The sequence below is a fragment of the Lissotriton helveticus genome, chromosome 5_1 (assembly GCF_964261635.1).
Source record: "Lissotriton helveticus chromosome 5_1, aLisHel1.1, whole genome shotgun sequence".
NCBI lineage: Eukaryota > Metazoa > Chordata > Amphibia > Caudata > Salamandridae > Lissotriton > Lissotriton helveticus.
The window spans coordinates 2,049,844,510-2,049,860,903 of NC_136065.1; the positions used below are offsets into that span (position 1 = coordinate 2,049,844,510).

Sequence of the window (16,394 nt, forward strand, 5' to 3'; positions counted from 1 at the left end):
TGGGTCATGCCAATGCCATAACCTCGTCATGCTTTTTTATCTTTAAATCCCTTTTATCCCTCTGGGCCTATGCAAAGCAGTGATCACAACACTGATTTTTTCTAAAATAGATTACTGTAATGGCCTCTTCCTGACTGCCCATAAGAAAGCCCTGGATAAACTACAAATGGTTCAAAACGCGGCCGCATGACTGCTCTTGGGAATTCCAAAATATCAGTTGGTGCCCAAGTCTCTCCCCCTACTCCACTGGCTTCCAATCAAAAAGAGGGTTATGTTCAAGTCCCTGTGCATAGCTTTTAAGGCCCTCATCTCTGAAGCCCCAGCTTCAATTAAGCAACTTTTCCATCGCTACATACCTCACAGAGAATTAAGAAAGGCCTCCCAGGCTAATTTGGTTGTTCCCAAGTTTAAAAGAGCTACCTGGGGTGGCAAAAGCTTTGCAGTGGCCATTGCCAAACTCTGGAATACGATGCCACTAACACTCAAAACTTCAAAGAATCTTTACACGTTTCGGAAAGCTTTAAAACTTGGTTATTTAACCAGTAGTTCTTTATGCTTTTCCACCTCTCCTGCTTCACTAGGGCTGTAGTTATTCTCTACTCGGACCCACCCTATTTTAGAAGTCTGCGTCTAGACACCCGTGGGTAGTAGTGCGCTTTAGAAATATAAATTTCATTTCATTTCCTCCTCGCTGCTGGAGACCAGTTACGTGCCTATCCGCCCGGGGTACGTGCTGCTAGAGGCCAAGACACTACTTTGCTTGGAAAGGGCTCTTAAGTAGTTATCGCCAGTGAATGGAGAATAACCCCTACCACATTACGAAGAACAGGTGTGACAGGGGCTTGTCAGCGGTACACTAGCACGCCAACCTCAATGGGAAATGTGCTATTGCTAATATATGTAGTACCATTGCTTTGAATGTGTAGAGTTAGAAATAAAATACTTATTTTTATCATGAAATGGGTATTTGACTGGACATTATATTATTGACACTGCTTGGCGCTCCTTGAGTTATGAGTCGTGTTCACTAACCTGTATTCACACTTCCTGCCAAGGGAGCCTTGGACTGCTTGATAATAGCTACCAGTGACAGTCAAGTGCTGGAAGGGTACTTGGTCAGTTGCTCAATATCCCTAGTAGGATGGGCCCGTTATCAGGAGTAATCGGCCCCCATGGTTGGGTCCAGTAACCCTTACATGCCCATGGCCTCTGAACAAGGTTCTGACAAATACTAATAAGCCCACCTTTCCTGCAAGGACCCTGCCGATCACCAGTCCACATATAAACCATATATCCTCCTCCCCACAGAAGCGCACAACAGATGTACCTCATACACCACAAACAAGAGTAACGTATTTGACACAAAGGAGAGCCTCTCTGCAGTACATCCACTTTGACGCAGAAGGACTCTACGTTATAAGGACCTAACTTAACTCTCAGAGGAACAGCCTATTATCCTATAATCACTCACCTTTACTCACAGAAGGACATCTCTTCTTCCTGTACCCACATTAGCTACTAGTGGGCCATCTCTCGTTGTATATCAGCTTTTACTGGCAGAAGAACCTCCCCTCATACTGTACCCACCTTAACTCTCAGAGGCACTGCCACTCTTCCTACACTCACTTTTGCTCGCAGAAGGACATCTCTTTATCCTGTACCTACCTTAGCCAGTCTTTTGTATATCCACCTTTGCTCACACCGGGACACCACCTTATCCTGTACCTACATTTGATAACAGGGAAAAGTCCCTCATTCAACAGCCCTGGTATTACACAGAGACACCTCTTATATATTGTACCCACCTTTACAAGTGAACGGGTCGACATGAGGTTCTGTCCCACCAGTACATAGGAAACGATCTGTCACCACTTCGCTGACATCTGTGACATTCACGTAGAGGGAGGCTTTCAGTGCATCCCTGTTGCACATTGGTTTCTAGAGAGGGAACATCATTAGAAGGTTACATTATCGAAACATTTTCCATTTTTTAAACTTCTGTGACCACCCTGAGACCAGCAAATTAGGCATGTATTGATGTTGACTGAGGCATAATTCATAGAATCCTGAAGTGAAACCGTTGTTTCACACTTGTCATTCTAACTTCCTAAGGTTTTTTTCATTCATGGTCCTTTGTCTTGGCCAATCCCTGCTTTCTCTTGGTTCCTTACACAAGGCCTTTAGGTTAACCTGAAGGCTGCGCCAATTAGCTTGGCGCAGCCTTCAGGTTAACCTAAAGGCCTTGTGTAAGGAACCAAGAGAATATTGTGGGAGTAACAAGCACAAAACATGTTGCCTGTTTCCATCCCAATTACTCATTCCCTCCCCTTAGGTGGTAGGAAAAAAAGGGTCAGAAGCAAAGGATACTTTAGCAATCAGAAACCTGACCACACCAGCTCCGTATCTCTTCCTGCTCCCACTCCTAAGTTTGTTTGAGGCTATCCTGGGACACACTATACCCATAGCAATTGGAATGGTTCCATCTAATGTTTTTACAACAAAGGAGATGTTCCTGTGTCTTTTTACAGAAGCAGTAAAACAGCCTGGACCCTTAGATAATGATCAAGAATTCCCTCTAAATTCCATAATCCACCCACGCCGAATTCTGCACTGCACACTTGACACTCCTACCTTTTGCACTTCACATTGCTCTTCTAATACCCCTCTTCTAATTCCATTGATAATACCAACCATTATGGGTTGAAGGCCTAGATTATAGGGTGCTTCATTCGTAAATGTGGGCGTGTACATACACACACCAGTCTTCGTGACTTCAACACTTTGCTCGAGTCGAGATGGGGTTATAGGCTCAGCCTCAGGTGCATAACTTCTTAATTGTCTTTCTGGGATGAGAGAGAGAGATACGCGGTTACTCCGCATAGGACCATCCAACTGTATGAGACCAGATCATGCCGTACCTTGCACTCTCCAACCCTAAGGGTGACTAAAACTCCCTTAGAAGTGTTGCCCACATTTACAAATGAAGCACCCTATAATCTAGGCCTTCAACTAAACTGTCCTGATAAAGGCCATTAGACCCATTAGGGCATAGATTCGCCGAAACATATTGTCCCAATCATAAGGTGTTGTGGGCCAATAACCTATCCACATAAATACCAACCTGATTTTAATCTTATCCTTATCCAGTTCTTTCATATCAAAATTTCCCTCACTGGATATAAGATCATTTTAAGTGACATAACGTTGTCTACACACAGACAGACTCCCTCCTGGTAGAGGTTGGTGAACCACTTGGAAAACAGGACACTTAAGTGATTCATTCTCCCTTCCTGTGATTATATCCCAAAATAGGTATTTTCACCCAGGTTGACATATTGTGGGGAAGGGGTTATGGAGGAGTTGGAGAGGGAAGCACCATGGTTGTACAGTTGTTGCATTGCTTTAGTTTTATGATGAAACCTCTATTAAAAAATCTATAAAATATGTTACAAAAAATAATCTTGTATCCGTTCCCCTTCTTGGATTTATGTTGTTTTAGGTCTAATTTTTCTCTTTTTTTTTTTAAAAAAAAAGACCTTTATTGTTGGAAACATACAGTACACAGCGTTCTGCTTACAACCCATCCGGGCCAGCCGCATATCATTAAAGTCGCAGCACATGCATTGAATGAACACAGCCACAGGGCCGACAATCCGGGGGTCCGCCGGCGTTTAAGTGATTGATTCCGAAGTTTGTAGTCATGTGAACATTCAGCAATGCAATAATACAAAGTGAAAATAACGAGTGTAAGTCTGTAGGTCTTCTTTTTCTCTTATTTGTTCATATGCAAACTCAAAAACACAGTGCTATGGTAGCACTCATCAGTGACAGTCTGTAAGCCGTGGCCCGCTATAACACTTGTAAGTCACATAAAGGATGATAAGCTAGCCCGTTCTCTAGAAGGGCGCAGGACAGCATTAAGGAGGGACGATGTTGCATAGCATCGTAAGTGTGGCAGTCATTGGGTGAGTATATAACATGTTTGACGTAGTCGTATCCGGGTAGGATCACCTCGGCCCTGACAGGTATTCTCAAAGACCCCAAGACGCAGCGCGTATGAGAAGCAGCAGGGAAGGGTGTGGTCCAGGGGTGTGGGGGACCAAGAGGTCGATAACATTTATAACAGTAACTTGGGAAATACAAGTGAAAGGGAGAAGGGGAGTGGGATGGAGGTAGCCATGCGTTAGGGGGGGATGTGGCATCTATATGTCGGTAGCTATTCAGCGGGCGGGGTAGCTCGGGGTGTGCAGTAGGGGGCTCGCTTGTGTGCCAGGCTCATAAGGAGGGGCTCCCAGCGTAAGAGTATGGCCGTTGTAACAGGATAGTATTGATCTGCACGTAGTCAGCGGTAAGACTCCTGGCTATGGTAGTGTGTGTGGGGACATGGGTGTGGGAAAGACTACACACCCGCCAGCACTAGACAGTCGGGTACGTAGCATACAGTGGCCAAGACCCGGGGGTCATGGAGGCAGCGAGCAGTGCAGCAACAGCTACGTTTCAATATCGCAGCAGGACCAGGGAGGGGGGGAAATGGGATACGGGAAAGACTCGTCAGATGTAGTCACAATGTGTGGCGTTCATCGCTGCGCGTGGAAGCAGGGATGGCCTACATCTTGTCATGTGATCCCTGGCTCTACACATTTCTGCTGAAAGGATTGGAGGATAGTGTCCCAGTGTTGTGCAATCGGGAATTTTCTTAGGCCTGCCGTTTCCTCACGTCGCAGGGCTGCGCTCTCTGCCCGTGCCCAGTTCACCAACGATAGGCTCCAGTGTCGGATCTGTGGAGGCGTGTCGGCTTTCCACCATTTGGTGAGCAGTCGCTTGGCCGTGATGAGCCCAAGATCCCAATATCGGGCCTGGACTTTGTTCAGCCGTGTACGTTTGTACAATCCCAATATACAGGCCTCCCACGTTCTCGGCACTCGTTCGTCAGTACAAAGCGTCAGTAGCATGGTCACCCCGTCCCAGTACTGTTGAAGGGTAGGACAGTGCCAGAGCATGTGTAAGAGGTCCGCTCCGGTCTGGGAACAGCGAGTGCAGGCCGTATCCCTGACCGAGAAGTACCTGTTTATCTTGTCCAGAGTGAGGTAGGCGCGGTGTAGTATGTAGAGTTGTATAATTTTAAAGCGGGGGTTACGAGGGACATTAACCGGGCCAGCCAAAATCATTGTCCATTCCTTATCCGTCCAGTCTCGTCCTCTGTTGGTCGCCCATTTCTCCCTCAGTTGCACCGTGGTGGGATGAGTATGGAGAAGAAGAACTTGCGCTAGCCAGTGGATTATGTGTGTGCCATTACTCATGACGTGAAGGTACTGCAGGAAGTTATGGGTGGGCAATTCAACAGTAATGTCGCCCCAGGCGGCAGTCAGCGTGCGTGTGAGGGAGGCATGCAATAGGAATTGTCCAGCCGGTAGAGATGCGTCATCTACAAGGGTGGCGAAGGGGAGGAGAGCGCCGTCAGAGTAAAGGTCTCCCAACGTTTCCACGCCCGCTGTGGTCCAGCCATCAAGTTGTGCAGCCGTTAGTGTCCCTGTCGCAGTCGGGGTACCCAATAAGGGGAGTATTGGGGCGTATGGTGTTATCGCCCACGTTAGGCGCAGGCAGCGGAGGAACCATCTGCGCGCTACTGCGAGATGTAGCTGCGACGGGCGCGGGGTCCTGGTCAGTGGGTGAAACAGCACCTGGACCTGTAACTGTGTCCAGACCGTGACATCCGTGGCCGTATCCCCCAAGTCCTTTCCGCCCAGCCAGCCCGACACCCACTGCATTTGCGCTGCCAGATAGTACAGCTCCAGATGAGGAACAGCCAGTCCTCCCGCTTCGGTTGGCATATATAGCTTCGCCAGAGCGATGCGTGGTCGGCCTTTGTTCCAGAGTAGGTCTCGTAATAAGGCTTCGACGTCCCGAAACACCCGGTTGGGGACGTATGTTGGAATATTAGCAAAGTAGTATAGGAGTCGTGGCAGGATGATCATTTTCGTCAGAGCTACACGCCTAGGAACGTTCAGTGGCAGTGTTTTCCAGAATCCAACCTGCGATCGGATGGATGCAATCGCCCGCAGCAGATTCCCGTCTAGTATATCTGCAGGTTCCCGGTAGATATGTATCCCCAGATACCTGAACGTCGTGGGATACCACTGCAGGTTCACACCACTGATGCGTATCTCACTCTCTGGTGTATTCGGGTCAAAGGAGTAGGCTCCCGATTTGGCCCAGTTGACCTTCAAGCCTGACATTTCCTCAAAAGTGTAAAAAATGTCAGTGAGGGACTCCGGGACATCACTGAGGTCTTTCACATAAAGGAGAAGATCGTCGGCATATAACGATACCGCAAGTAGGCCATCTGCCATCGGTATACCCCACTCCTCCCCTCGGGATCTAAGTATCTCGGCCAGGGGTTCCACAGCTAAGGAGAACAACAGGGGCGACAGGGGGCAGCCCTGTCTGGTGCCTCTTTGCACAGGTATCGGGTCAGATAGGAGAGCACCAGTGCGGACGCGGACAGTAGGTCTGCGGTACAAGAGGCCAACCATGGTCATGTAGTCGTCTCCTAGTCCAAATTTGTCCATGACCGCTCGCAGGTAGGGCCATTCCACTGAATCAAACGCCTTCTCCAGATCTAGTACCAGACATCCAGCGCGCAGCCACTGTCGTGGGGCATATTCCTGAAGTCGGAATAAGCGGCGGATATTATGGGAAGTGTGGCGCGTCGGCACAAACCCATTCTGGTCCCGGTGCACCAATGTGGGTACCATAGGGGCTGGTCTACGAGCGAGTGAGGAGGCAAGTATTTTATAGTCCGTGTTAAGGAGAGCTAGAGGGCGGTGGGATCCCATCTGCTCACCATCCTTGCCGGGTTTGAGCAGTGACACGAGGGTAGCCTCATTAAGCGTCGGGGGCAAGTGAAAATCGTCCGTCGCTGCTGCGTACATTTCACCAGTTGGGGAATAAGGATGTCAGAGGTGGCCTTGTAGAATTCGGCCGGCAAGCCATCCGGTCCCGGAGACTTGCCGTTCGAAAGATTAAATATGGTGTCGCGGAGCTCCTCGGGGTCTAGGGGTGCTCCAAGGTCATCCTGCTGCTCAGCCGTTAATATGGGCAGAGGTATTGGTAAGAGATATTCGGCTATGTCAGACATCGAGGCGCGTAAACGGGAACGATATAGTCCCGAGTAGTGACTGGTGTTCGCCTCGTGTATTTGACGTTGGGTGTAGAGTAACCCACCTCCCTCCGCCCGAATCGTAGAGATGGAAGACGAACGGTTCTCCTGTGCAATCAGCCAGGTTAACAGCTTACCAGGCCTGTCACCTTGACGATGCATGCGGGCAGAATGTGTCGCAAAGTTAATGGTGCGTAAACGCTCCAGGAGGCGATCTTGGACTGCCTTGGCCTCCGTCAGCCGAGCGTCCGCATCCCCCTCCGTAGCGCACTCGAGGGCTAGTAGCTCAGTCTCAATACGCGTCAGCTCGATTTCTAGTTGTCGCTTAATGTGTCCCTGTGTACCCAAACAGAGTCCCCGGGTCACTACCTTGAAGGCGTCCCACTCGATCTGGGGGGAGGACGCTGTGTCAGCATTAAGTTCAAAGTATTGGGCTGTCTGTGTGAGCAGGGAGTCACGAAAGGTCGCATCCAGCAAGAGGTCTGGCTGTAGGCGCTAAGTGGGGATAGGTGGGTGCGGGTTCTCCCAAGCAATCGCTAGTGTATGTGGGTTGTGGTCCGAGTGCGTGCGGCCCATATATTGAGTGTCTTTGACTAGTGGGAGAAGTTCAGTAGAGATCATGTACCTGTCTAACCTGACATGTAGTGCATGGGCCCCAGACCAGTAGGAGTACGTCCGTGTAGCGGGGTTGTGAGCCCTCCATGCATCCCGGAGGTCCCATCGCATGGCCCAGTTGAGGAGAGCTTTCGTGGTGGTGTGTGTCTGGGCTGTGGCCGTGGGTGCGGTTGATCTGTCAAGGTTGACATCTAGGATGCAGTTGTAGTCACCCCCAAGTATCCACGGGATCCCATGCCAGGGCGCCAGTTTCGTGGAGAGGCCATCAAAGAATTTACCCTGGTCAATGTTAGGGGAGTATATAGAGGCGACCACTACAGGGCGTCCATCAAGTCTGCCCCGGGCAATCACGTATCTACCCTCTGTGTCAATCTGTGTGTCCATAACCGCCCACGGGGTGCCCGGTCGAATCCGTATGAGTGTCCCACGAGCAAAGGAGGAATACTCGGTGGCATAAAGTTGCCCGCGCCATCTGCTGCGCAGTGCATGTATTTCTGGTGCGTTCAAGTATGTTTCCTGTAGTAATGCTACGTGAAATTTGTGACGTTTCAAGTAGGAATAGATTTGGTAGCGTCTTGATGGTGTGTGCATGCCCCTGACATTCCAGGTGCATATCCTGATTTCAGCCATATTCACAGTGTTGGCAAGGAGCGCCCGCCCCATCCGCCCTCCACCCCTCTGGTGTGAGTCTCCCTAGGCCCCCCAGCCCTCCCTCCTCGCTCAATCCAAACACAGGCACCTGTTCATAAAGGAATAGGGTGGGTAATCTTCCGAGGGCAAGGGTAGGGGAAGAAGCAGAATGCTCAAACAATGCAAAACAGTAACAAATACCATAAGGTCGGCCACGGAACATGTCGCCGTCCAAACACACCAAAGAGGCAAAAGTTCATTAATCAAGTCTAGGGGGTGTCATGTGCTAATCACAGTATCGGCGGTTTATATAGGCAAAGGAGGGGAAGAGGGTCAATGGCCCTTCCCTGGGCCCTATGCCGATTGCGCCGTGCATTCAAAGTCCTTATCCGGGGAACCATTGCCGCCCCGCGTCGTGTGGTCTCCCGCCTGGCTAATAATGTAGGGGGAGTACAAGTAGTTCTCAGTCCCCAACTCCTCGGTAGAGGCGAGTCTCAAGATGGGAGGGGCAGCAAACGTGGAGGAAAGGCGGGGAAAAAAAGTGCAGTACATTTCCACCATCTTCTTACCTGCTCAGTGTCTACTAGTCTGGGAGGTATACCCACTGTAGGAAGGTCACTCCATCCACCACCAGAGCAGTGGGAGTCGCTCTGTCCGACAACAAGCATTCGAAGTGTGTAGCGGTCGTCCCGCCCTCGGCTCCATCTCCTTCACTCCGGCAGGGTCCGTTCGCGGTGGCTAGTTGTCTTCAGTGAAGCATGTCCGCCGTCTGCGGCGTGACGTCCGGCAGTTCTACGGTAGCCCGTAAATGGCGTCATCATCGCTGGGGATTGTCTGTGGGCCGTCTTCCAGAATGGCTTCTGATGATGGCGAATTGCTCAATTGGGAGACTCTCCGGAGTGCATCCCGTTGTTCTTGGATCATTTGATCTGCTGGCGTGGAGTGTCGTGACACTTCCTCCGGGCGGCGGGCCTGTTGGCCTCTGTTTCTGCGGCGGCGGCGCGGCCCTCGTGAGCGTGGCCTCGCCTCATTTCCCTGCATCTGTCTGGGCGCCGTGTCCGTACCGCTGTCCAGCCACTCACCGACCTCTTCTGGGGTGTTAAAAAAGTAGGTTTTGTCCCGTGCCACCACTCAGTTTTGCAGGAAAGAGGAGAGAATATTTTAGGCCAGCAGTGCGGAGACGTCGCTTTGCCTCCAAGAAATCGTGCCTTTGACGTTGTACTTGGACAGTGTAGTCTGGGAAAAACATTATTGTAGCATTGTCTATAGGAATTTCTCCGAGTCGTCTGGTTTCTCGTAACACCGTGTCTCTGTCTCTATAGTTCAATATCCGGAAGAGGAGCGGCCTCGGGTTAGTGCCTGTGGTGTGGGGTCTCGTAGGAACTCGGTGTGCCCTCTCCACTACAAAGTATGGCGAAAGCGTACCTTCAGGTAGTAAGTTTCTGAGCCAGTCCTCCACACGTTGGGCATGTTGACTTCCTTCCCATTTTTCCGGGACCCCCACGAGCCTGATGTTATTGTGTCTTGCCCTCCCTTCCGCATTCTCAGCACGGTCTTCCAGGAATTCTACTCTGTTCAGGAGGTCCTGTACCTGCTTATCCGTCTGGGTGACTTTGGGTTCGAGTTCTTTGACTGCTCCCTCCAGTGTCTTGGTCCGATCAGTTAGCTTCCTATGGTCGTCTCGCAGGTGGGTGAGATCGATGGCAACACTGTCTATTTTGGACTCCAGTGAGGTTCTGGTCAGTTGGAGCGACTGTTCCATGCGCTCCATAGCTGGTAGCACGCTGTCTAGTCTCGTGGCCACTTGACCGGCAGCCATCTTGCCCTGCGATTTTTCTGTTTTACCCTTTGGCGGGGCACCTCCAGTCCCAGTGCGGGTCCGCACCCCTCCGGACATGTGCAGGGTCGCCCGGTGAACAGTTCAGACTGTGCAGCAGAAGGGGAACACTTCATCCAGTGTGCGACTCAGGCAATGGCCGCGATGTGTAGTTCTGCCCACGGTATCTCCAGTTCCCACGCGGGCGGCCAGTCGGCGCCTCCCCCTCCGTATACTCCAGGTCGTTGGGTAGGATGGAACGGTAGCACACGCTGCCGGTGTGACGGGCAAGGGCTGTCAAGCAGAACCTCGCCTCCCTCTGAAGCAGGGTCTCTGCGCTGTTCGAGGCACAACGAGGAACCAGTGCCAGGGCCGTGTGCGGGTTCTCTGGGTCCGTGTCCGAAAAGGCAGGGAGGCAGAGAGGCAGAGCAATGTCGTCCGCAGGCCGCACCTGGAGGCCCAGGCGCCAGGCCCAATCCACGGCCTTTCGCGTCGTATTCCACCGGTCGGGCGGCAGCCAGCCCCGCGAGTAGTCTATGAAAGAGTCCGGCGCAGAGCGGGCTGCTGTAGGCCTTCGGTACAAGGAGCGGCTAAACCGCCAAATGTAGGTGTGCGTCGGTCAGTATGCTGGTTCGGGCAGCGTCGCCGCAATCAGAGCGGGGGGTTCACAATGCGCTAGCAGCGCCAGCAGGTGTTCGGCGGTTCCTTCGTGCGTGGCCCCAGTGCCCGTCGCGGGTTCTCTGCAGCATCCGCTGTGGCAGCGCGGGTAAGCGAGGAGGGGTCTTACCGGGTGGGCCTGGTCTCTTGGCAAGGCTCAGAGGTGGGGCCCGTCAGCCGGTTCCGCCACCCCACCGGTATGCCGCCAGTAATGGCACAGGAGCCGCGTCGTCCTCAGGTGTGTCGTCAGGAGGCCAGGCAGGCGCGCCTCTCGCCCGGGTCAACAGCAGCGCGGCAGCCGCGGGACCGGGGCCAGGCGCCCGCTGTTCTCCCAAGTCGGGCCCCTCGCTGGTGACCAGTAGTGAGGTGGAGAGGGGTTCAGGGCTGCCAGAGGGCTCCCGTAGTTCAGTGCCAGCTGACCGGGCGGCCGCGCCTGCTAGGGTATGTGCCTCAGGTTGAGGCCTGGGCGCCGGGCCTGATCCGCGTCCTCTCGTAGTTTTTCCGCCGCGTGAGAAGCAGCAAGTCCCGCAGGAGGGCCGTAGGACAGGCCGGTGCGGACCGCGCCGGGTCTCCAAAACCAAAGTCGGTGAGGATGCCGAATATTGCTCTAGGAAGGTCCGCCTGCAATTTCGGGCGGCAACGGTTAATTTTGGCGGAGAATCGGCCCAGGGAAGGGGAGCTTAACTCGGAGCTCTACCCTAGTGCGACCTCCGCCATTGCGTGCTTAGCCACACCCCCCTTGGTCTAATTTTTCTCATAACATTTTTCTGGAGTTTTATTGTGTTGCGTGTGACTTTTTCCACTGTGTATGCACTGCTTAATTACTTTGCACATTGCCTTTGATTTAAGCTGCAATGTGTCACGCTACCTGGGTTGAGCACAGGTTTATTTTAGTTGTTTGTGTGACATCTACCAGGTGGCGGTCTTATCCTTTGAGGTGGACACATGTCCACACCAAATAATAATCTACTTTCCTACGTACTGGCTTTAAAATTGAGAAATATATGACATGCTGTGAATTCAAGGGGTATCAGTACCAGAATATACTGGGTGTCACTGGGGCCGACATTTGCATTGTAAAATTGAAGCGATGTAACAGACCGCAAGAATAAGAACATCCTGGGCATTGACTGGGGACCAACATCCGAATAATGAAATTGATGTGATGTAAAAGATTGCTGTAGGAAATCCACATTTTCTACGTGGTTACCCCGATTCTTTCGCCTCTTGCTAGACCTTCTGTTTTTACTGCTTTTAGAACGTTGTGCACTTTACCCCTTCTAACCAGTAGTAAAGTGCCTGTGCTAACTCTTTAAACATGGTTGACTTGGCATATTCCTAATTAGTATATTTAACTTACATATAAGCCCCTGGTAAATGGTACAAGATGTACCCATAGTTTGTAAGTAAAATATCACTAGTGGAAAGCACTGTGAGAAATTGGGTTAGTTGAGGGGGGTGAAACCCTACTCAAGCAGCAACCACAATCCTTTCAAACCCTAAATTAACCTGCACCCAAACATCTAGTAACTTGGCAAAGAGCAGGCAGGCTTAACCTAGAGGCAATGTGTGAAGTATTTATGCAGCAATTGAAACAGTAATAAAGTGAAAAACACAACTCACAAAAAATCCCAAACCAGTTTAGAAAATAGAGTCATTTTTAAAAAATAATTTAAGACCCAAAACAACAAAAATACAATCAGTAGAACTGGAGATATGCAACTTTAAAGATTTAAGTGAAAATAGCACCAAAAAGCACAAGCTCCGGGTGTGGTTTCTGGTCGTGCCGGTTCAGGCCATCCACGATGGAGTGCGGGCTATCTACTGGAACCCAGGTAGGCACGCTAAACAAGAGTCCCTTAAATCCTGGTTGCATGATCCCTCATCAAGGATGTGTTGCGCAGCTGAGGTGTTGCGGGGTTATAGTGTGGAGATGCGTCGCATAGTATCGGTTCCAGGGAGCTGCAAGGCTGTGATGTGAGATCCTGCATCGTTGTCAAGGATGCCGTCGAAAAGGGGCTTGCGATGTGAAATCCTCCATCGAAAATGCATCATGCACCGGCTGGTTTCAAAGGAGTTGTGGGGCTTGCGAAGAGGAGTTCTGCACCAACATCTAGTATGCCGTCAAGGAGGGGCAAAGACCTGCGATGAGGATGGATCGCACAGCAGTGTTTCCAAAGAGGCCGTGAGCTACGATGCAAAGTCTTGCATTGGGGCTGCACCATACAGTGGTTCTGGGAGGCGATGAGTCGCACTGTGTGGTTCTGCTGAGACCACAGCTGGCCTGGTAGAGCACTTTCATGCCCACTTCCAAGGGTCCAGGAATGAGATAGCATCACTTGGGAAGGTAGGGCTCACAGCTTGCAGAGCCCAAGTGCTGGGTTCAAGGCTGTTGTAGCCTGTTCTCTTCCTAAGCTTTGACCAGTCAAATAGCCTTTGGAGTCACTCTGGTGGTCCTGAGTCCAACATGCAAATCCATTCATACAGACAGGAGGGCAGCAGAGTGGCAGTCCTTCCTGCAGCACAGAAGAACAGCAGTCTTTCTTCTGAGTCTTCCATAGGTCTAGATGTGATCTGAAGAGTCAGGTCTGAGAGTCCAATAGTTATACCTGGTGCCCACTTTGAAGTAGGAGAAGGTTCTGGCAGTTTCCACCCTCCACAGCTATTTGCAATTTGCTGCCTCATTGCCCTGGCCTTAGATTGTCCTAGGTCACAATAGACTAGTACCAAGCCCTTTCTGAGTATGCTCAGGAAGAGTCTTTGTAATGAACATGTGTGGTAGGTGACAGCTTCTGCCCCCTCATCAAGTCAGAGATGACCCATCCTGCCAATACCTATGGCTCCCTCTCGCACCCAGGCCAAAGACGTGGACTCCAATGGTGATAAGGCTAAGCTTCTGTTCAAGCTTCATGGATACTACAAGCTACAAGAGTACTTTCCTGTAACTGCCCAGCCGACTACTGGCAACTGGACTGGACCCTGCTGTTGGCCTCTGTCTTACACTGTGTGAATCTCTGGATGGCTCCCTGGGTGGCTTCATAAGTGTACTCCTGTGGTGAATTGGGACTTCAAGTCCTAAGTCAAAAGGTATAAACTTTGACCAGGATGAACGTGGTTGGTTTATCTGACCTGCACTCCATTGTGACGTGCCTCAAATTGCGCCTACATCCTGGTCTACTGCAACCATGCACTATCATTGGCCATTTGTGCTTCTTAGCTCTTCTCCTATTGAAAACTTAACACATGTATATCTCCGGTTCTCCTTATTAGATTTTTGCCATTTTGGTTTGGGTGTTTTATTGTTTTGCATCTTAGGTTTATTAGTATTTTACATATTGCCTCATGTTTAAACTTATCAAAAACAAATTGCCAGCAAGGGATTTGTTTCACATTTGAATATGCAGCATCATAGATCTTCAATGAAAGATGATTTAGATCCACACTGTATACATCAGTAGCTGTATCGATATTTTTAAAGAAAATTCAATTGTTTGAAACAATGCATAAAGTCATCATGCGAAGCTACCACACTAGCTGCATTGTTTCAAACAATTGAATTTTCTTTAAAAATATCGATACAGCTACTGATGTATACAGTGTGGATCTAAATCATCTTTCACTGAAGATCTATGATGCTGCATATTCAAATGTGAAACAAATCCCTTGCTGGCAATTTGTTTTTTATAAGATTATCTGCCCAAGCTCGCAAGGGTTTATTGGGTTAACCCCCCTTCCTTTACTCTTGTTTAAACTGTCAGCTCTGCGCCATAGCTACCAAGGGGTCGAGCTCAGTTTAATTTTGTGACTTTGAGTGTTCTCCCTGACAAAGGGTTGTGATTATTTCTTGAGATGGGTAGTCATCCACTCCCAATAATAATAAAGTTGCTTACAAATATGAATACCAAAATAGCCCATAGTCTTCCTCGGAACTCTAGAATACTAATACTGATGTCATGGATAAGACTACAAGTAGCAGAAAAGCTGTGGTCTTGCTGGGGATCACCAAATAAATATAAACTAGTCTAAAGTACAAGTACCGGAATACTCTGGGATTTCACTCGGACCATCACCTAAATAATACAGATGCTGAAGCTACCTCTGCTTCTTCCGATGTGAAAATACATCTTTGTTATAGGAGCATAGCAGTTTATTTCTCAGTACTGAAGCTATCTAGAGAACCCATGGAAATCTCTCACTTGGGCACATACTTGTAAGGCTCATGCCCTACACCTTATTGGCAGGAGTGTGCAGAACATGTGAATCTACAGACTCTGACCACTATCTGGTGGCCTTCTCAATCACGCTAATAAAACCACCTCGAAAAAAGGAGCCAGCATATAGCAACAGACATAGGAAATGGAGGAATTTTGAGGGAAGCAGTTTCTTGCAGGCTCTGTCTACTAATACCCCCATCCTTCACACTAATATTAACCAACAAAGTCAGGAAGTAAATAATTGGATTAAAGGTGCACTGTTTGATCAGAGTCTAAGAAGCCCTTCCTCCATTTCCGTTCTAACTTTTTACAAGCATGTTTCGCCATCCTTAAATTCTGGTTGTACCAAGGTGCGCTCTTCGTGCTCCTTCGCAGGAGCACGAAGAGCGCACCTTGGTACAGCCAGAATTTAAGACTCTGATCAAACAGCATATAAACTAAAGCTGAGACAGTACCATGCACTCATAAAGAAAACAAGAGCAGAATACTACACAGAGAAGATTGAAACAGCGGATAATTCCTCCTAGGAATTATTTGGCATTTTCGAAGAACTATCCTCATTAGACAGAACAGTAACACCTGCCCCTTGTTCAGAAGACTCTTGCAATAAAATCGCAGAATTCTTCGCTGAAAAGGTATCTAAAATATATGACAAATTCCCAGACAGTGCACACAACGGACATCCAAATGATAAAGAACAAATGATGGAGCGGGGGGGGGGAAATAGTATCTGCCAGTTTACCCCTCCTGCACTAGAAGAGCTCGAAAAGATAGCTCGTAGCATAAAATCAGGATCACCACTTGACCCAGCTACACCTAATGTAGTATGTACCGGTCTAAGTACAATACTACCCCACATCCAGCAGCAACTAGTAATGTCCTTCAAAGAAGGGTTAGAACCTGACTCATGGAAACAAGCCATTGTCCGCCCACTAAAAAAAAGCCGACAGCGGTTGGGAACATCATGGAAAATCTGCGTCCAGTCTCACTACTCCCTTACTTCTCAAAAATAGCGGAAAAAGTGTTCCATATACAGTTAGGGGCTCATATTAAGACACATGATCTACTGCATCCAACACAATCTGGTTTTAGATCATCCTATTCAACAGAGACAGCACTGCTCTTCGCCACAGAGTCGATACGGAAGAGAGTGGATGAAGGTCAGACTACTGTGCTGGTGCTTTTAGACCTCAGCGCAGCATTCGACACGGTATCACATGAGGTGCTAGTACATCGACTCAGAAGAGGCGGTGTGGATGGGACGGCCCTGAAATGGATTATTTCCTACCTACATGGGAGAAGC

The 16,394-nt window shown here is 49.6% G+C and overlaps 1 protein-coding gene across 1 annotated transcript in view; it reads right to left on the reverse strand.

The window, feature by feature from the left end:
• Positions 1-16,394, reverse strand: part of LOC144756262 (complement factor B-like) — a 285,284-nt gene that overhangs the window by 27,279 nt on the left and 241,611 nt on the right. Inside the window, exon 16 of the mRNA XM_078645907.1 lies at positions 1,806-1,938. Within this exon, the coding sequence (XP_078502033.1) occupies positions 1,806-1,938 (133 nt within the window). The remainder of the gene's footprint in view (positions 1-1,805; positions 1,939-16,394) is intronic.